At 32.9% G+C, this 21,045-nt stretch overlaps 1 protein-coding gene across 2 annotated transcripts in view; it reads right to left on the bottom strand.

Annotated features, from left to right (window-relative positions):
- The window catches only part of RPGR (retinitis pigmentosa GTPase regulator), an 86,076-nt gene that overhangs the window by 32,516 nt on the left and 32,515 nt on the right, over positions 1-21,045 (bottom strand). For both annotated transcript variants that reach the window (XM_031959432.1, XM_031959431.1), the window contains exons 9-12: positions 14,199-14,323; positions 12,549-12,731; positions 11,838-12,012; positions 297-400 (exon numbers count right to left, since the gene is read on the bottom strand). In XM_031959432.1, the coding sequence (XP_031815292.1) occupies positions 297-400; positions 11,838-12,012; positions 12,549-12,731; positions 14,199-14,323 (587 nt within the window). The remainder of the gene's footprint in view (positions 1-296; positions 401-11,837; positions 12,013-12,548; positions 12,732-14,198; positions 14,324-21,045) is intronic.

Below are 21,045 nucleotides of genomic sequence, written 5' to 3'. Positions count from 1 at the left end.
AAAAGCATTTTACATATCTCATGTGAGTTTACAACAATTCTGTGGATTATGCTATTATTAGCCCAATTTTACAGATAGGTACTCTGAGTCAGAGGTATTAAATGTCTTGCCCATGTTCACATATTAATGACTGAGGCAGGATTCAACTTAAATTTTCCTGAATTCAAATCCTGCACTCCCATCTGCTCCACCACCTCTGCTCATCAATAATCTCTAATCAGACAGCACAAAAAATTTCTAGTCAAGTTCTAAGAATACTCGTTGAAATATTATGCCTAAAAAGAATTAAATATTACCATATTTAGAACATCAGTAGTGTCTCCAAGACTTCTCTGATCGTTTTCAGGTTCTGACTCTTCTGCTGAAGAACTACTTTTTTCTTTCTCTTGAATTGGCTCATCTTGAAAATAAAATGATAGAAAATGAAAATTGTGGATACTTTATATAAGAAAACATGAAACAATTAGATTTCTTTTTCAGAATGTGAGCTAGATCTTTTTTTAACAATTTACTATAGATGCTAACACAACTCAAAGATAAAGCTTTTCAAATCAATTTTCCACTTAACTGCACAAACATTTATCAAATATTTATTATGAATAGGTGCTCTATATGTAAAAATGAAAAATAAAGCAGTTCCTGAACTCTTGAATATAACAGGAGAGAGCAGGAAATTTGGAATCAGGAAGAACTGAGTGTGAATCTTTACCTGAATTCTTACTAATAACTCGGTGATGCTGGACAAATCACTTCTCTTAGTTTCTGTTCCTTTAGAATAAATTGAAGATAATATTTACAGTCTGTACTATACAAGGTTGCTGAGGATTGCATATTTGACAAACCTTGAAGAACTATTTAAATAACTATACATCAATATAGTTTTTTTTAAGATTGTCAAAGGTCATTCCAAGGACATTAAAGATGAAAATTGAAAAAAATCTAACACTATATACTGGCTCTAAAGTCACATTTCCTTATACACTTGTGAAGAGAATTGAAATAGAATGAAAGGTAATAGAGGCATGAAACTAACCAGATTAGACCAAGTATATACAGATATGATTGGTGCAAGAAATGACAACTATGAGATTTTTGAAGGATCATTTCACAAAGGAAAAAAAGGAGGGGAATATATTAAATTTGTAGTAAAATAATCTCAAACCTTTTTAAGACCAAAAGAGAGTAAAAGAAAACATCTACGTGCATGCCTACTTTACTGCCTATACAAAATATTTTATTCACAAATCAAGGGCATCTTCAATGAGAGAATTAATAGGGAATATGCAGCTTTTTAGAAAAAGCATTTTTAAAATGGACTTTATCTTTACTATTTTAGTAACTGGGAAAATATAGAGGGAAGAACATTCCACTGAGTTTATTGTTGATTATGAAAAACATTTGATTCAATAGAGCACAATGCTATTTTAAGGCCTCTCTTTGAACAAAGTTTCTCTGACTTGACCATACACATAGGAAAGAAGAAATGATTGCCTATTGCTCAGATTATGAATGAATTACCTGGCACAGAGCATATAAACAGAAAATGAGTTAGACCTAAAATAAATCAGGAAAGAATGCACTGGACTGACTTGAAATTATAAAACTATTTTTATCACTCCAAACTTCTCTACTTTTTTTAAAATTTTGTTTTATTAAAGCTATTTATTTACAAAACATATGCATGGGTAATTGACCCTTGCAAAACTTTTTGCTTCAAATTTTCCCTTCCTTCTTCCCACCCTCTCCCCTAGATGGCAGGTAGTCCAATACATGTTAAATATGTTAAAATATATATTAACTCCAATATATGTATCCATAGTTATGTAGTAAACTTGCTGTACTAGAAAAACAGGATCAAGAAGGAAAAACCTGAGAAAGAAAACAAAATGCAAGAAAACATCAACAAAAAGAGTGAAAATGCCATGTTGTGGTCCACAGTTTCCACAGTTCTCTCTCTAGGTATATATGGCTCTCTTCATCACTGAACAATTGGAACTGGTTTGAATCATCTCATTGTTGAATAGAGCTATGTCCATCAGAATTGATAATCATAAAATTATTTATATGACATGATATAAATAATATAACATATAATTGTTGTTGCCGTGTATAACAATCTCCTGGTTCTGCTCATTTCACTCAGCATCGGTTCATCTAAGTCTCTCCAGACCTTTCTGAAATCATCCTGTTGGTCATTTCTTATAGAACAATAATAATATTCCATAACATATACCATAATTTATTCAGCCATTCTCCAATTGATTGGTATTCATTCAATTTCCAGTTTTTAGCCACTACAAAAAGGGCTGCCACAAACATTTTGGCACATACAGGTTCCTTTCCCTTCTTTAATATCTCTTTGGGATATAAGCCCAGTAGTAACACTGCTGGATCACAGTTTGATAACTCTTTGGACATAGTTCCAAATTGCTCTCCAGAATGGTTGGATCCGTTCACAATTTCACCAACAATGTATCAGTGTCCCAGTTTTCCCATACCCCCTCCAACATTTGTCATTATCTTTTCCTATTATCTCAGCCAATCTGAGAGGTGTGTAATGGTATCTCAAAGTTGTCTTAATTTGCATTTCTTTGATCAATAGTGATGTGGAGCACATTTTCATATGACTAGAAAGTTTCAATTTCTTCATCTAAAAATTGTCTGCTTATATCCTTTGACCATATACCAATTGGAGAATGGCTTGAAATCTGAGTTAATTCTCTATATATTTTAGAAATGAGGCTTTTATCAGAACCTTTGAATATAAAAATATTTCCCTAGTTTATTACTTCCCTTCTTGTCTGCATTAGTTTTGTACAAACTTCTCTCAGAAAAAAAAAGTCTTATTTTTTTTCACACCAATATTCTACTGACAATAAAGTATAGAATGCTACTAGTCTTGAATAAATGAAAGATAATCATATAAAAGGATATGGAGAGGCACATTGTGGGAGTGAGCAGGTTGCAAAATATAACAAAGGAATCTGAAATATAGGAGTAAAAAGTGTCATTAAAAATGTATGACAGATGAGATGGGGTAGGGATAGCAGATGGAAGATACCCTTGAAATGTAGGATGAGGAAAGCTTTCAACAAGTTTAATGAATTTATGGGAAGATATGGACAGGAGTCACATGGGATGGAGAGGCATAAGTGAATTTATATTGTTAGAGGGGATCATCCAAATTGATTAGATCAGAATCTGAATGAGTATAATAGACTGGATGAGATTATACACGAATACTATAGGAGAGAAATCATAGAAGCAAGAAATCTGAGAATAAAGGGTATACTTTTATTTAGCAGGTTAGGGGAGGTTTCATGGAAGACACAGGATCTGAGATAGACTTTGAAAAAAAAATAAATTCAAAAGAGAAATGTAACGAGAGTTGGATACTGTTCATAAAAACACTGAGGGAAAGATTACAAAATATCAAGGATTACAGTTTTACTAAAGCATATGTGAATGAGAGAATTATGATATAATGTTGAAGGGAAGAATGTAGATAAGATTGTGAAGTACTTTAAATTTTATGATAAAGTTACATTTTATTTAGTAGACAAAGTCACTTAAAAGTTTTTGAATGGAGAGTGATATGCACATTAGAACAAATGTACATTTCTTATATAGTAGGAATATTTGGCAGAGACATGAAGGATGAATGAGGACTGTATGTAGGGAAACTAATTATGAGGTTATGATAATAAGTAAAGTGGTAGCAATAGAAAAAGGAAAGACCAGTTGTTACAGAGGTAGAATGGATGTGACTTGGCAGTTGCCTGAAAGTGGAGGACAGACAGAAAGGAAAAATTTCAGTGTTTGAGCCTTTATAAATGGGAATGTAGCAGTACTGTCAAACAAAAGGAACATACAAGGGGCAAATTTATACATTAACACATTTGCAAAAATGTTTGTAGCTGCTCTTTTTGCAGTGGCAAGGAGCTGGAAATTGAGTGGATGTCCATAGCTGGAGAATAGCTGAATAAGTTATAGTATATGAATGTTATGGAATATCATTATTCTCTAAGAAATGGGTGAGCAGGCTGATTTCAGAAAAGCTTGGAAAGACTTGCATGAACTGATGCTAAATGAAATAAATAGAACTCAGAAAACATTGTACAAAGCAACAACATTATGTGATAATGAACTGTGATGGACTTGGTCCTTTTCAAACAAGATGATACAAAGCAATTCCAATAGAGTTGTGAGGGAAAGAGTCATCCATATCCAGAAAAAAGATTATGGAGGCTGAGCACAGTTCAAAGCACAATATTTTCCTTTTATGATGTTCTTTGTTTGCTTTTTTCTTTTTTCTTCTGATTTTTCTTGTGCAGCATGATGAATATGGAAATATGTTTAGAAGAACTGCACATGTTTAACCTATATTGGATGGTTTGCTGTCTTGTCTGTGGGGGGGGGGGGTAGGGAAGAGAGGAGGAGAAAAATTTGGAACACAAGGTTTTACAGAGGTGAATGTCGAAAACTAGCTTTGCTTGTATTTGCAAAAATCTGCAGGGAAATTATTTTTAAAATTTGCAGGGAAAGATAAGTCTGATTTGGGATGATAAAACAATGACAAAGATGATACACTCACTTCAGCAATCTGACTCCTTTGTGAGTTCCAGTTTTACAATGAAGAGACTTGATTAGGTTCTCCTACCTACTTCAATTCCTACATGAGATGACAAAAGCCTATCCAAAAGAATGATTATTTGTTAACCGAGTATCAGTGCTAGAAGACTTAAGGTCCAAATGAGATTTATTAAAGGATATCCTATATAGATAACCAATATCAATAAGAGTATTGCTATCCTTCAAAAAAACTGAATGAATGAACTGGATGAAACTGAATGAAACTGAATGAAAATCAGGATGGTGGCATGGTGATCCCAAAAGGGACTTCTTAGCTTTTCTATTCTGTAGTGGTAAGGGCCTATTTCTCATGTATATTAAAGAATGCTTCCCCCACCCCCACCCCCACCCTTTTTTAATAGGGATTAAAGGTGGCAGGGGAGAGATTCCCAGAATAGTAATTGATATCTGCTATCTCCCCTTCCAGATTTATACTTCAGGATCTTGGAGTGCTCTAATTTGGTGAGGAAGATGAGAAGGAAAGGATTAGAATGCTTCTTCTCCACCTACTACCACCACCCTGATTTACTTGAAGTCTACAAAGAAAGTGATTGTAGAGGATCATCCTATCTATGATCCCAGTAGCTACTGGGTTATTTGGGCTTTATTTATGAAATCTTAATTATGGAGACAGAGACTTGCTCCCTTAGTCTTAGGGTTGAAAACAACTGAAATAAGAACTGAAACTCTAAGTTTATACAGAATAGAAAACTATTACTAGGGACCTGAGTTTTCCTAGAGAAAGATGTCTCTAATTTTCCAATGCCAAGAGGATAGATTTTCAGTTCTTCTCTCAAGTGAAGCTCAAAGACCCTAGGAGGAAAGTGCTTCTGACATTTCTTCTTTGGATTTAACACTTAAATAGTAACACAACATTCTTTAGGGGAGGATGAAAAAAGCTTCTTATAAACGTAAGGCCTCAATTATTTATATATGTACATATACTTATCTGTGTAATTCAAGTAATACAAATTAATTTACATTTCTGAAAGAAAATGTTAAAATATAAGAAAATATACAGTTTTATACATCATAAGAAGGATTACAGTAATCATCAGATACTATGAAAAAAACCTTATTAGTCACAGCTCAACATATTCTAACACAATAAATCTTTAGTTTTTTTGGAAAGACACTAACAAAGATGTTCAGCAGGCAGTTGAAAATATGTGGCTGGGTCATGGGAAAAAGGACAGATATAGGGAAATACATTGAGGGTTCATATATAGAGAGTTTTTAAAGATTACCAAGGAAGCAGTGAATGGCTTGTGTGACTAAGATACTAAAGAAGTCTGTGCAGAAAGAGATCTAATAGGCAAGAGAAGAGCTGTGGGGGAATCTAAATTCAGGGGAAAATTCGCATGGCAAACGAAAGAGGAGGAATTAGGGAAGAACAAGGTAAAGTTTTTAAAAATAAGGCGTAGAATCAGAAGAGACCAAAAGAAGAGGAAGATTATATGTAATTGCCAAGAAGTCAAGTTATCTTCAACATACCTCTCCCACTCAAAAACTTCAAAAATAAATGATGGTCTAGGGAGTAACTAAAGCTGAAGCCATAAGACTCAAAGGCAAAAAAATAGAGAAAAGTGGAAGAGGAAAGCAGGCTGTACATAACAGAAAAATCCATTTCACTTGAAATCTCCTATTCTGTAACATATATAGACATGGTCACTATAACTGATATTTGTTAAATTCAAATTTTTTTTCAAATATAAATAGGTGCCTTCTCACAACTGTCTAAGGGAATTTTTTTTTAACCAAACAAATAGTATAAGAGATCAAACAAGGCACAATAGATACTTTCAATTACATTCAAGTGAAAAACTTTTTCAGGAAGAGAATAGTAACAACTAGGAGAAAAATGTCTTTGTATCAAATATCTCTAATTAAGCATTAGATAAGATATATACAGGGAAATTCACACAAATTGTTTGTCCTTCAGTCTTGGAGAGGACCATGACATCAAGGAGATGATGTCATGACATGCAAATGAATTGAATTGAACCTAGGGAGAGCTATGCAAGGTCATCTGCCTCACTTTCCCCTCCACAGCCATCTGGGTCCAGTAACCAGATATAGATCAAGTTAACTAGAAATGGCTCCAGATACAGTGGTAGATTTCAGCCTTTTTAAGTTAGGTCTTTTAACAGATCTAAATTTGACTAAAGCAATGCCCATATAGTGTTTAATAATAGGTAAAAAATGGGGCAGATAACAGCCTCTTAGTGGCAAAAAAAAAAATTAAGTCTAGAAAGGGAAGACCCATGGGATTTTTGGCCAAAACAGAATAAAAAATGAAAACAGCAAGAAGGGCTACAATAAGGAAGGTACATTAAGATGCTACTTGTGGATCAGTGATTTGATCCAACCATTTTGGAAAATAATTTGTAATTATGTTTTAAAAAAGAGATTTAAATGTGTATAACCTTTGACTTCAGAAACCCCATTTATGGACATATTTCTCAAGGAAGTCAAAGACACAGAGAGAAAAACATTAAGTTGAAAATATATATAGATAGTTTGCAGCACTTTTCTGCAACAATGAACTGGAGATGGGGAGAGAGTCTCTATTAGGGAATTGTTAAATACATTGTGAGGGAAAAAAAAGAAATGAATATTACTGTGATGAGTTAGCAATTCCCAGTTCAAAATACAAGGCACAAGATACAAAGCACATGTGAAGAATTTATAGTGGTGTTCTCTTTGACACCATATACCTTTATTTACAAGAAGAGATTACAGACAAAATGACGGGGTAAATTTGAAATAAGTTCAGGAGAGCATATAGTTAGCAAGGAGGGTTTTTACAATTAACCAGGGAAAAGGCATTCTCCTTAGTAGAACTAACAACCAGGAAAAAGGGAATATGCTATGAATGGCAGGCTAAATCTATAGGGGAGTTTAGCAGGCTAACTTCAAAAGGGATTAATGCAAGAAAAGGGGAATACACCAAACTAAACCTAAGAGGCAGTATAATAAGGAGAAAGATACCATGAGGCATGGGGAGGAGGTGAAGAGAAAGACACCACGATGCAGAACACTGTGGCGGGCTAACCCCAAAAGGGATTCAGCAAAGATAGCACAGTACATGGGGAGATTTATAGGGAAAATTTGACCTCAGGGGTCTGACATCATAATTTGGCTTTCTGACTGGATACAGTAAGGTGGGGTTTCCCAAGACCACCACAGGAATGGGACTGTAATATTGAACTGATCCCTACCAGTGCCATTCCCTGCTTGTCTCAGGGAATAATTATAAACTTATCAGTACTTTAGGTTTTCTCTGTCAACTGCACTATAAAAAAGATTTAACATGGACAATCCAGAGAAATGTGGGAAGACTTATATGAATTGATGAAACATGAAGTAAGTCAAATGTAGAAAATAATATGACTATTGACAATGAGTAAAAAGAACAAAATCACAAAATTAGCTACCTGTTACTATGACCAAGTTTAGTCTGGGAGAAAACTTAATATCTACTTTTCTCAGAAGTGCAGCAATGTGGATGTGGATTGATGCTACTCTCATTTGTGGCTAAGGTGGTGTTTGATTTTGATGAACTTTTTAAAAATCTGCTATGAGGTAAGAGAAGGCACTTTTCTAGAGGTGAAGAAATCATTAACTATATGGACAAAAGCTCAAGCTCAGTAATATTCCTTAAAGTCTGATGACAATTCAAGCCAAGGCTTGAAGACTCTTTGAAGATTTAAAAGTAAAGTATCTTGAAGGAACAAAGGTAATTATAGAAGCAATGATTGGTTTGGATGATTTAAAATCATGCAGGATTTCATAATATGCAAAAGTTGGGAGAGGCTACTAGTATAGATACTAAAGTAGCAAAGAAGTTCCCCGAGTTTCTGTAAAAATGTAAAAAAAAAAAAAAAAAAAAAAAAAAAAAAGATGAAGATCTCTACTTGCCAAAGCAAATCATTAATATAAATGAAACCAGTTACATTATCAAAGAATACTATTTTTGAACCCACATCTAGGTGGAGGAAAAACTATGACAAGCCATAAAGCTTAGAAAAACAGAATTACTCTTTAGCAAGGAGGGAATGCATCCTGAGATTTAAACATTAAAATCTTTCCTTTGCATTATGTAATGATAATGGCAATCCTTACAAGATTATACTTATTTTGGATAATACTTTCCCATTCCATTTTAAATGAAAATGTAAAAATGCTGTACTACTTCTTTCCCCATCCTAGATTTTTTTTGACTAGGTAAAAGAGGTCATTCTTAGCCTCAATCCTTCCAAATTAACTGCCTTTGTAAATTAATGGGCACTGTCAAATTGAGATCTGTTGAAGACTTTAGCTTAAAAAGGCCAAGGTTTCCCACTACATCCAGGGCCACCTCCAGCCACCCTGATCTCTATCTGGTTATTGGATCCAGGTGTCTCTGGAGAGGAAAGTGAGGTGAGTAACCCTGCCCAGCCCTCCCTCACTTAAAATTAATTCACCTGCATGTCATGGCATCATCTCCCTGATGTCATGATCCCCTTTTCAAGAAGAAGAACAAACAACATTATTACAATCTATGGATCTGGGAGTGAATTTCCAGGTGTATTATTTACGCAATATATTTGTCCAGGCTAGTGTAGCTTTGGATGCATTTAAGGACTTGACACTGAGAAATTCTTGGAAGACCTATATAATTTACCATTCAATCTCGATACTGCTAAGGCACAGGAAAATGCACAGAAACATAATACGAAAAAATGTGGAGAAAAAGTGTACCCAAGGTCATCCCCAATTTTTGTGGATTTGATGAAGACAAAAATTTAAAGAAGTAACAAGATTGTAAAATTAGCACAAGAATTTGAGCTAAAAGTGGATGAGAATTAAGGGAGGAAGTTGAATATCATGGAGAAGAGGATCTGATTGAGCTGCTAGCTGCAAAAATTGCAGAAAAAGGGAAGCTCAAACCAAAAAGTTTCACAACAAAACAGTGTGCAGAAGTATTACATCATTTGAGTGATTTTTATTGTTGTTGTTGTATTGAAAAGATGGATCCAAATACTTCAAGACTTTTTAAAGTTTAAAGACTAGTTGGGAATAATATTATTTGCTCTGTCATGAGATATACAAGGAATAAAAGAGAGCCACTATCCAAACATTTTTTGATAGCTTCATTAAAAAGTTACATAGACAATGACTAGTGATAAAAGGCCATATGAAGTGAGTGGCAAAAGGGCAACATATACCACACACCATGTGTCTGTATTTAAGTATATTCTATGACATGGAAAGGTGGTATTTTATGTATGTCTTTGTTTTATAGACCAAGTAAAGTAAATGGGTAGGGGCAAATTCACCTCATGTAAAAATTGCTTTATGTAGAGGTCTGAGAAATGGTCCACTTACATAAAACAAGAACTGTCTGTAGAGGAATTTATATTTTTTCACAGAAACAAATGGGAATTACCGGAGCTTCTGGAACATAGGAGTAATATGGTCAGACTTATTTGCTTCAGAATTATCAAAATAACAAAATTTTATATAATCTCACATGTTCCAATATTTTTACTGAATAGAAGAGACAGAACAACTTCCTTAAAAGTCAAAAAATTTTCCTTTTACATTTATTTATATTATTTGTAAATAAATATTAAGAGATAGACTAAGGGATGGCTTTAGAATGAACTCAGGAAGACCTAGTTAAGTCCAATCTTTAATATTTAAAAGCATGTGATCATGGTGAATTTCTAGGTCTCCAATCAAATCTCTAAGATAAAAAGTTAAGATTAGTTGTCAATGTGCAACAATGGATGCACATTGGGAATTCCCTACCATAAAGTTACAGGGTTTGCCTACCAGAATCTGCTGCTTTCCACTATATTTTTTTTATTTAAGTCAGCTGTTACTAATTAAATGCTATTAGGTAGCTAAGAGGAGGAGGTACATATAGGTGCTACATAAATGCTAATTATCACCATCATTATTATTATTCTCCAACTGACGAACATGCCACTTGAGGATTGAATCATACTTCAATGAGATTACATTAAAAGTTCTAACCTCTATATGGCAAGCTGGCTAAGTCATAAGATCTTAGAGCCAATACCTTATATCTGTTGCATCATTTCCTTGCTGGGTTCCTAAACCTTTTCCCAGTTGTTCCTTTCTTTATCACACTTGGTGACTGCCCTAACCATCAACAGCTTTCTGGTCCATTAAGTGTCCTTTCAATGATTCTATTCATGGTTCCTTACCAAGGTCAGATATGAATATACTTTCACAAATCTATAAATTATTTATAGTAGGTATGTGGTAGTTAATAATAGTGGATAACATCTTAAGAATATATATCCAAAAAACATAAATTGCTCATGGGACACCAAGCTGATGTAATAAAAATGACAATTCTACTTGTTCAAGTGCCATATCAAACTGCCAAAAAAATGTATTTTATAACAGCTAGGAAAAAAAAAAATTCATCCAGAAGAACAAAAGGGCAAGAATATCAAAGGAATGAATGAAAAAAAAAATACAAAGGATAGTGGCCTAGCCAGACCAAAAAACTATTATAAAGCAGCAGTCATCAAAATCATATGGTACTGGCAAAGACATAGAGCAGTGGGGATAAGTGGAAGTTAGATACACTTGACACAATAATTTGTGACTTTAGTAATCAAGTATTTGATGAACCCCACAACTCCAGCACTATTTCACAAAAATTGCTGGGAAAACTGGAAAATATATATCAGAAACTCGGCATATACAAACTGTTACTGAGTCAAACAAGTAGAATCAGTAACAGCAAGACTGTCTGATCAATTATAAAAGACATGATTCTTCTTAGCAGTTCAGTGACCCAATAAATTTTGAAAAGAAAACACCATCTGTACTCAGACAGAAAACTAAGGAGAGTAAATGTAAATCAATACATTCTATGTTTACTTTTTTCTCTTTTTCTCTCATGAATTTTCCTTTATGTTCTGATTTTTTTTCTCCCAATATAATTCATAAAGAAATGAGTATTAAAAATTAATGTAATGTATAACCAGAAAAAAAAAGAAAACAATAAAAAAGGGAGAGGGGAAGAATATACATCCAAGACAACTGTTACTACTATTGTTCTTAATGGTTCTTTCTAGTTATTGAGTCTATGATGGATTAGAAAATAAGTAATTCAATCACTTAATAAATTAAACAACAATAACAATTTTTTCACAAGAAAACATAATGCTAAATATCACCTGCTTCAGCTACTTGTAGGTTCTCATTTTCATTATTTATATTTCCATCAGAATGATTGTTTACAGGGAACCTGAGAGGAACTGTATTGTTGGAGGCTTGTACTGGCGGTTTAAAAGGAACTTCCAATGGGGGTAAAGTTCTTATCATTCGACCGTGTTGTTCTGGTGAATTTTCCTTTGAAATAAGAATTAAAACAAGATGATTAATGAGAATGATCAAGCACTGAGTTTCACTTTCAATATTAATTTGTTGTATTTGCTAAAAAAAAAAAAAAATTAAGAAAAAAGCTGCCATTATTCCATGTTAACATTTGAATGATACCTGAGAATATTTTTTAAAAAAATTCTTGAGCTATTCTTTTCCATCTTAAAACATCTAAATTTTCAAAATGGAAGACTCTGATAAATGGCAAAATGTAGGATTATGAATGTGATATTTTGCTCTTAAGAGTAATAGGGCTGGCTTTCATATATATATATGCTTTTTACATCATTGTTTTATCATTAATAAGTTTTTTCCCCAATGATCATTTTGCATGATTTTTATCTTACAAGTAAATTCAACACTTCTGACAACATAAATCACCAACATTCTAAGCTTAACAAGTTTAAACTGAGAGTTGATAACACTTTAATAATCTTTTAAATTTTTTTCATAAGTTTTCTTCACTGCTAATTAGTCATTAGAAGCAGAATTTGTGAAATAGCTACCCTTTCTCTTCTCCGAGACCTTGCAGATAATGATCTCTGCAAGGTGTTTCCTAAAGGCTGATCATCACCAAGACAAGAAACTACAGTGAGGCCACTATCGTTTACTTTTTCTTCTGTAATTTCTTCAGATTTGTTGAGCCTTGGAGTAGCAAAAACTAGCATGTGGCATCCACCACAAGCAACCTGGAGCAAAAAAAAAAAATTAATTTATGCCATCTTCAAATGGAAATGAATTTAAAAGTAGCTTTCAGATAAAATGTTACTTAATGAGAGCTTCTTTTGACAAAAAATACTTTAATTACTGTAATTTAAAGTTGAGGACAGTACTAATGCCATTATTTTATTTTGACCAGTATAAATATATCATGGAAAACAAAACTGGCAAACTACTTTTTTTAAGAAATAAGGAAATTTTAAAAGTAATTTTAAAATAATTTCAGTAATTTTAACTAGGAAATTTTGAAAATTAATTTCTTAACTATTGGCAGAAGAATAATGAAGGAAAAAAATAACAAGAAACAACCATCTCTTTTGGCAATTCTTTAAATTGATTACTATTGCAGTGTGTGTGTGTGTGTGTGTGTGTGTGAATCTGGCAATACAGAAATTTTAAGCACTTTTAAGTGCTCTGCATCAGAGCTATGAAACAGCTTCTCTCCCACCAACCCCCAGCCAAAGCTAAGTCGGTACATAGTCCACAGATATCCTTATGTATGGATTAGTGGCCCTGTTTCTATTTGAAACATCACTGTCCTACATTTCATTATTGGTCTAAAAAGAGTCACTGAGTCTATTGAAAAAATAAGACTACATAAGGCAGAGGTGAGACCTCACAGTGTAGTGGGAAAAGGTCTCTAAAGACCTGGTCTTGAACCCTAACTCTTAGACTTTATTTGCTGTGTAGCCTTGATCAATCCACTTAATACCTGTAATTTTCAGTTTCTTCATTTATAAAATAGAGATAATCATACTTAAATTATTTCATAGGATATTATGAGGGAAGTAATTTGTAAGCCTTAAAGTATAAATTAATCCTTATTATGTAATCAAATTATTATTATGAATATCATCATTATGTAAACAGAAGTTGGAAAAGTGAACACTAGCTATAATTTTCCTGTAAGATACTTCTAAAACAATAAATTTTCTCAAGGCATCTCTGGGGATTTCACCTTTTAATCCCATGTTTTTCTGTATCTATGCTGCATTTTCCTTATAGAAACAGGTTCCTTGAGAACTTGTGTAACTTTAAATATCCTTGTATCCCCAGCACCATAAATAGTGCCTTGTACATGATAAGTACTTAATATATATTAGTTGTATGAATGTGAGGATTTATTTCCAGGCATTACTACTCTATAGCATTTGAGAGTCTCATTCATATCAGAAGTGAAATTTAAAATTGGCAGAAAGACAAATAAAAAGGAAGGAGAAGAAAAGCTAAAGAAGGAAATTTTATAAAGGAGATAATTTTTCAGGGCAGAGATGACTGAAAAAAAATTGCTTTTAGAAAGCTTGAAACTAAATAACATAAAAGTTCAAGATTTTTTCCATCTTAAAAATAAAATATTTTCCATGAATTTCTAGCAGGCATGAACATTCAATATAATATAATATGAACATCCAAACAAGGAAATGTTATATCCTTACCAGACGGACTACAAATTTCAAAAAATTAGAGCACAACGTGGGTACAAATTGATTAGTAAAATTTTCCTGTCCAAGTCCTAATTTTCCATGTCGACCATCTCCAAAAGTATACATATGGCCTGTATCTGAAATATTAACAAGTGTCAGAATATTTTCTTTTATGTAGATGCTGTTTCTAGGACAGCCACACCCACTAAAACATACTAATGAATACTGCAATTATAGTTTTTTGTTCCCCAAATTCAGTACTGAATTTATACAAACATGGTTACTAAATGATGATCTTCTACTTAGAGAATAAATGGATGACTAGAAAATTGCATTCAAAAAGTACAAAAAACCAAAGTACAATTATATGTGGTGTTTATTGCACATGACATTATTTAAATGAGCAGGAATGAAGTATGTATAGCACACACTCACTTTATACAGATATAATTATATCAATCTATCTATGAAATTAGGTATACGCATATAGTATCAGAGATCTGGAAATGCTAAACCTCCTCATTTTGAAGCTGAGGAAATTAAAAGTAAAAGTGACAAAGTGTTCTGCCCAAGGTCACACAGGTAACAAATAGTAGCAGAGCTGAGATTTGAACTCAAGTCTTTTCATTCAAAATCTGGTTCACTTCCCACTGTTACAATAGCAATACATAATCTACGGGCTTTTGGTTTCTTTTATTTGTTAATCCTGACCAACATTTTCCAAGATTTTTTTTTTTTTTTTTTTTTACTGCTCTCCCTAATGCCTACTGTGCAAATCAAATTAACCATGTATTAAAGTATATGTTAATTTAATATAGAGGGTCTTATCAAATTCTATATTAAAATTTAGCATATTGGATTTCTCAAATGTGTAGCTTCGTGGTGGTTGTTTGCTTATGATGAGCATATGCCATCCAGAGCAAGATGACCAAATATAATTTTATTTCTTCCTGCTTCTAGAAGAATAAAACCAACCCTGTCAATGTATTTGCCTTTCTAAGAACATCCAAGCAATTTTTACATTAAATTGCAATTTCCTTGTATCTTTTGTCAAGAATGATATGATCCAATTCCCCTCTTGTGATATGCCAATTCAATAATCATTGGGGAAAAAAGTACCAAAAGCTAAAAAAGTTATTGTTTCTAAATTATCTAAAAATTGACTCAGCTTCTTCTGTTCCCTTTTTTCATATGTGCTATCATCATTAATGAAATGAAAAGGTTAGGGAGAAACTGTGGAACAGATAAATTTTTTTTTTTTACTTCAAGGGTTGTCTTGTCCAAAGAACTCATTACCAAGTTGCCAATTTATGTATGATAAACCTTTCTGTACTATTTCTCAATATTTTAAAAATATGTTCATCTTTATTTTTCAACAGAATATATTTAACTCTTTTAATAGGAGTTAACAGTTTATCATGAAAATAATCATATATAACAACAAAGATAAAATTTATTTAAAAATGTTTTATCAACAGCAATAATTCACATGAAAAAATTACTTTCAAGAAAAATGGAAATATGTTAAAGAAGGTACATTATTCTAGCAATAAGAAAAAGTATTAAAGACTATTAGCAAGAGAACTAAATACAGAAACATTTTTTAAAAAGCTGTAATTTGAGAAAAAGTAGACAAAAAATGATTAATGAGTGGACTGATGGGCAAGTTTGTATTCCTAAATGAAGGCCTTGAAATTTAGTGTGAGGCTCAAAGAATAATTATTATACTTTATTATTTTTAAGGAATTATTGCATGAGTGAAGATTTAAGTAGATGATTTAAGATGAGTAGATGATTTAAGTAGATTTGATGTAGCTAAGAAAATTTATTTTGGTTGTAGGAATTGAATGAGGTAAAGAAATAGGGTTTTGAAGATTTGTATGAACTTATAATAGAAGGGACAGAACCAAAAAAACAGTGACACAAAAACTTTGAAAGCCTTAAAAATTCTGATCAATGCAACAATGTGACTATGATTTCAGAAGAAAAGGAGGATGATGAAGCATATGACCCATTTCCTTATTAGTAAGGTGATGAACTGAGGATGCAAAATGAGACACAATTTTCAGCCATGGCAATGTGAGAATTTGACTTGTTAAGATTATATATATTTATTATAAGAATTTTATTACCTTCCCCCTTTTTTTCTTCAATTTTCAAAGGGGAGAGGGCTAAAAGGAGAAAATAGATTTTTGTTCAAAAAATAATATAAAGCTTTAAAAAAATAGAGGGGGCAATTAAATGAGTAAAGAAAACAATAGGCGGAATGAGAAGAGGTGAATGTAGAGGACCAGGAAGACAGAACACAAACCAGTGTGTTTAAGTAGAAAAAAAGCCCCATACTATCTTCTCCTTGGGTTTCCTACCGTAACAATAGTAACATCATTAATTTGGAAAAGAAAGAAAACATTTAAATGGTCCTTTATTTCCTTCTTGTTTGATGTGATGTTTATTTACCTAGCATATCTTTCCTCCTTCCTCAATTTCTCTTATTGTATTCCCTGATGTTCCCTCCAACCCCACCACTGTGAACAAAATCATGACACAAACAAGAATGATTATAGACATTTTCTTAAGCAAAAGATAAGGTGATGTCAACAGTTTCCAAAATCTGGTACCTCAAGAACTCAACAAGATGAAGAACCTAGCAACCAAGAGCAGAGAAGGCTAATTCTTAGCCCTTAACAGGATATCTCATCACCCCATCCCTCATTACTCATGTTGTTCTGACAGACTGCACATGCTGATCCACTAGTCTGCAACAGAAATCAATTCTATCTCCTATTGCCTCTCAGTGCTGTGGAAAACCAAAAACTTACTCTGACTCAAACTCCAGAATAGCAGCAGCACTTAATACTCAGCCAAAGAACAGAGAAACAAAGGTTAACTGAGACAGGATACCATGGTGGCTACCAGGAACTATCAGGTTTGCCTAAAGCAAAAGGTCCAGAATCCATCTACAGAGGTTTCAGTACCTCCAAAGTTATCTGGGGGAACAGACTTGCATTGTGAAAAATAAACTGTCTGATATAGAAAGAAGGTAAACCAATCATCCTGGAAATCCAGCCCTCAGAGAAATCACAATCAAAGGTGAAGGAGTCAGAAGAGAATAGGGAAATATATGGAGAAAAAAGACTGAAATAGCCAAATAATTCAGGAGGAATAAAACTCAGTAAAAGTTCTGGAGCATAAGTTTATAAACCAAGAAAGATGTTAGTATCAGAAGAGAATATGGCCCCCAAATTAGGTACATGATTCTAGACATATTACAAATCAAAGGAAAATGAATCAACACTTGAAGAGTCAGAAATTTCTGTAGATTCCCAAGAAAACACAGAATGAGAGCAATATATTTTTACTTGTTTAAAAGATAACTGAGAATTGTAAAGAAAGAATTTATAACCCACAGAGAAAAAATAATTGAAAAACAGAAAAAAACTTAAATTTATAATGGGAAGTGTCAAATAAGAAACAATGGAAAGAATAACTTTGGAAAAGTAAATATAAATAAAAAAAAGAATTTGGAAGAAGAAAAGCAAAAAAAAATGTTCTCTATTAAAGCAAAATATAAAATCAAAATAGAGATAACTAAAGGAACAAAAATTTCTCAGGAAAAAAAAAAGTCAAAAAAATCTCAATAAATAATAGAAGAAAACTACCAAGAAATTTTGAACACAGAAAGCCAAGTGCCAAGATCAAAGTGATAACAGGTTACTTCTCAGAACAAAAACAACTTATGCTACAAAATCCTAAACATACAGTAGTTCATTTTAACAATTCCAATGACAAACCACAAACTCTTCAAGCACAATATAATACAGACCTTTAAATATAAAGAAAAAGAAATTCAGGGCACACAGACTATTCTGCATCTATAAACTGGAAGAGGAAAAGAAATAGTATTCCAGACAGCAAAGGAGCAACATACATTGCAAACCTAAGCCTAATAATCAATGAAAAAAGATGGACTTTTAATTTTAAAAAGGGGTGTTTTAAGTGTTCCTAGAAAAACCAAAACTAATGCTTAGCGTTTTATAGGTTAGAATGGTTATTTTTACTTACTTTAAAAACTTTTTTCCATTTTTGTTTCTTGCTTTTATATCACAGTATGTTTCTAGTGAAAATAACTCCTCTCCCAATGAATCTTTCTTTGCCACAAAGAAAAGCAATTAAAACAAAAATACTCCAAAAAATTACCCCATATCCTATCCTAATCCCCAACCTTTCTTCTTCTAAGAGGAAGGAATTATTGTATGTGTTGCTATCTGCTTTTCAGGACTGCTACTGATTTTTCAGTTGGCTTACAGTTTAACTTTTATTTATAATCTTTTATTATGAACATGATTCTTTTGGTTCTGTTTATTTTGATCTGTATTCATAAAACTCTTCCCAAGTTTCCTCATTCTTATTCTTACTGCATAAAAATATTCTATTATATGAATTTATACTCATCCATTATGTCATCAGTGGACTTTCTTTTGTTTTCATATCTTTGTTCCATAAGGACTGCTATGACTATGGTGACTTTTTAAATTGGATGTTTTACAGGTATCTAAAACACATGTCCTTAACTTACTATCTTTCCTCCCAAACTCTTCTGTACTTCTTTCCATAGCATTACACTATTTTTCTAATCTTCTAGGTCTATAACCTTGAAATATCCTTATCACCTTTCTTTTCCTCACCTCATGAACATAGCTAATCAACTTCCAAGTCTTACTGATTTTAATTACAAAATATTTCTCATGCTTTCTCCATCTCATAATACAGGTTCTGATCACCTCTTGTCTGGGCAATTTATGAAGCCAATTAAGTATTCCCCCTTTCTAATCCATCTCCCCCAGAGATGTCAAAGTGATATTCCTAAAGCATAAGTCAGACCATCTCACTCCCTTACTCAATAAACTAAAGTTGTTCCTATTTAACCTCTAGAATCAAATAAAAAATCGACTGGCACTTAGAGTCCCTCATTATTAACCTCCAATTTCATTACAAATTACTCCTCAAAAAGAGACTCTATTGACCTTACTTGCTTTACTTAGCATGTGACAGTCCGTCTCCCATCTCTGTGTTTTTGTACAAAATGTCCTCCATGCTGGAATTCATTCCTTCATTATCTATGTCTCCTGGACTCCCTGGCTTCCTCTTATTTTCACATCTCCCAATTTGCTATAGCATCCTCCTGATAGAAATTATCTTCCCTTTACCCTGTATATTTTTCATTTACTTCCCCCCCTTTTTCTTTTATTACAATAATACATTTTTGTGAACTAAAACAAGCATTTCTTTAACAGCCCAATAAAAAAGATATACACAAAATGCAAATCTACCATGTACAATTCATTATTTCTTTCAAATATAAAACAAAATTATGTAAATTTATTTTCTACCCTCCGCTCAACCTACCCTAAAGATGGCTACCATTAGATACAAATGGGATATATATATATATATATATATATATATATTATACATGTGTATAAAATTATTCTATATATACTTCTATTTATCAGTACTTCCTCTGGAGGCAGATATCATTTTCTTTATTAGTTCTTCATAGTCAATTTAGATATTTATAATAGTCAAAATAATTTATTCACTCAAAATTGTTCTTCTTACAACACTGCTTTACTATATTCAATTTCCTGTTTGTTCAGTAGAACTCCATCACAATCATATACCAGCCATTGTTCAGCCATTCCCTAACTGAACAGCTTCCCTGAATTTCCAGTTCTTTGTCACCAAAAAAAAGCTGCTATAAAATTTTTAGAACATGCAATTTATTTTCCCTAATCTTCTTTAGAAAAAGACCTAGTAGTGGTATTATTGGGCCAAAGGGCATTAGGTAGCTTAATAACTCTAGTTATAATTCCAAGTTGTGTTCCAAAATGGTTGGATAAGTTCACAATTCTGCCAACAATGAATGTAAGTAAAGAACTTTGAGGGCAGGGACTGTTTGTTTCATTTATCTCTGTACTCCCAAGTACTTTCTACATAATCCACATAATAGATATTTAATAAATGCTTAACTAATAGATTCATTCAGGTACCAGAATATAGATTTCTCTTTAAAAGCTCTCATTTCTGCCCTTATAATTTCTCTGATTGCATTCTTGGGACTGAGTTACTAAATTATTGTTTCAGGGGATCTTGTCAAATATATTGTGGTATCTTTATCCTCTTCAAGACACTGAGATTCAATTTACTTTGTACTTATCCAGTGAAATAAAAATATTTTTCTTCAATCTGCTATTGTCTATATTGTCTGTCACCCTGAAAATTCTTCTATGAGTATGCATATTTTCCTGACAGCCCAGTGCTGTCAGACATAGGTGATAGGCAAGGACACTCAGAAAGACCACTAAAGTTGTATTTATTCTTTATTTTTTGCAAGTCTGGACTCCACCCTCCTTTTTTTTTTTTTTAAATTCTTTAGCCTTACCTAGGTGATGACTACAAGAGGTTAGTCCAGGGTTTCCCAGATACTGACAGGGGAGAGGGTCTTTTTTTCCCCACATTTCTATCACTCTGGTCTGCCTATTTCTTCTTATATCTTAAAGAGTTGCAAATAGCATAGTTCTTTAAGTCTCCTTTCTCCTCCACAGAAGGAGCTCTATATTCTCCATAAAGATTTCATTAGAGAATTGCAAAGTATGACATGAGGTCAGAGAAGAAAAGTCATTACTTCCTGGGGAGTAATAAGGAAGTCTTCCTAGATGAAGTGTGATTTGAGCTGATTGGGACAGCATTCCAGACAAGGGAAATACAGCATGAACAAAGAGATGATAAGAATGTGATAGATATCTGAGGGGCAGAACTGTCCAGATTTGTTGTGAAGATGAAGCATGCAGTGAGGAAT

The sequence above is a fragment of the Sarcophilus harrisii genome, chromosome 3, assembly GCF_902635505.1.
Source record: "Sarcophilus harrisii chromosome 3, mSarHar1.11, whole genome shotgun sequence".
Classification (NCBI taxonomy): Eukaryota; Metazoa; Chordata; class Mammalia; order Dasyuromorphia; family Dasyuridae; genus Sarcophilus; species Sarcophilus harrisii.
The sequence above is the reverse complement of the archived record's forward strand: the minus strand, read 5'-3'. Positions and strand labels throughout refer to the sequence as shown.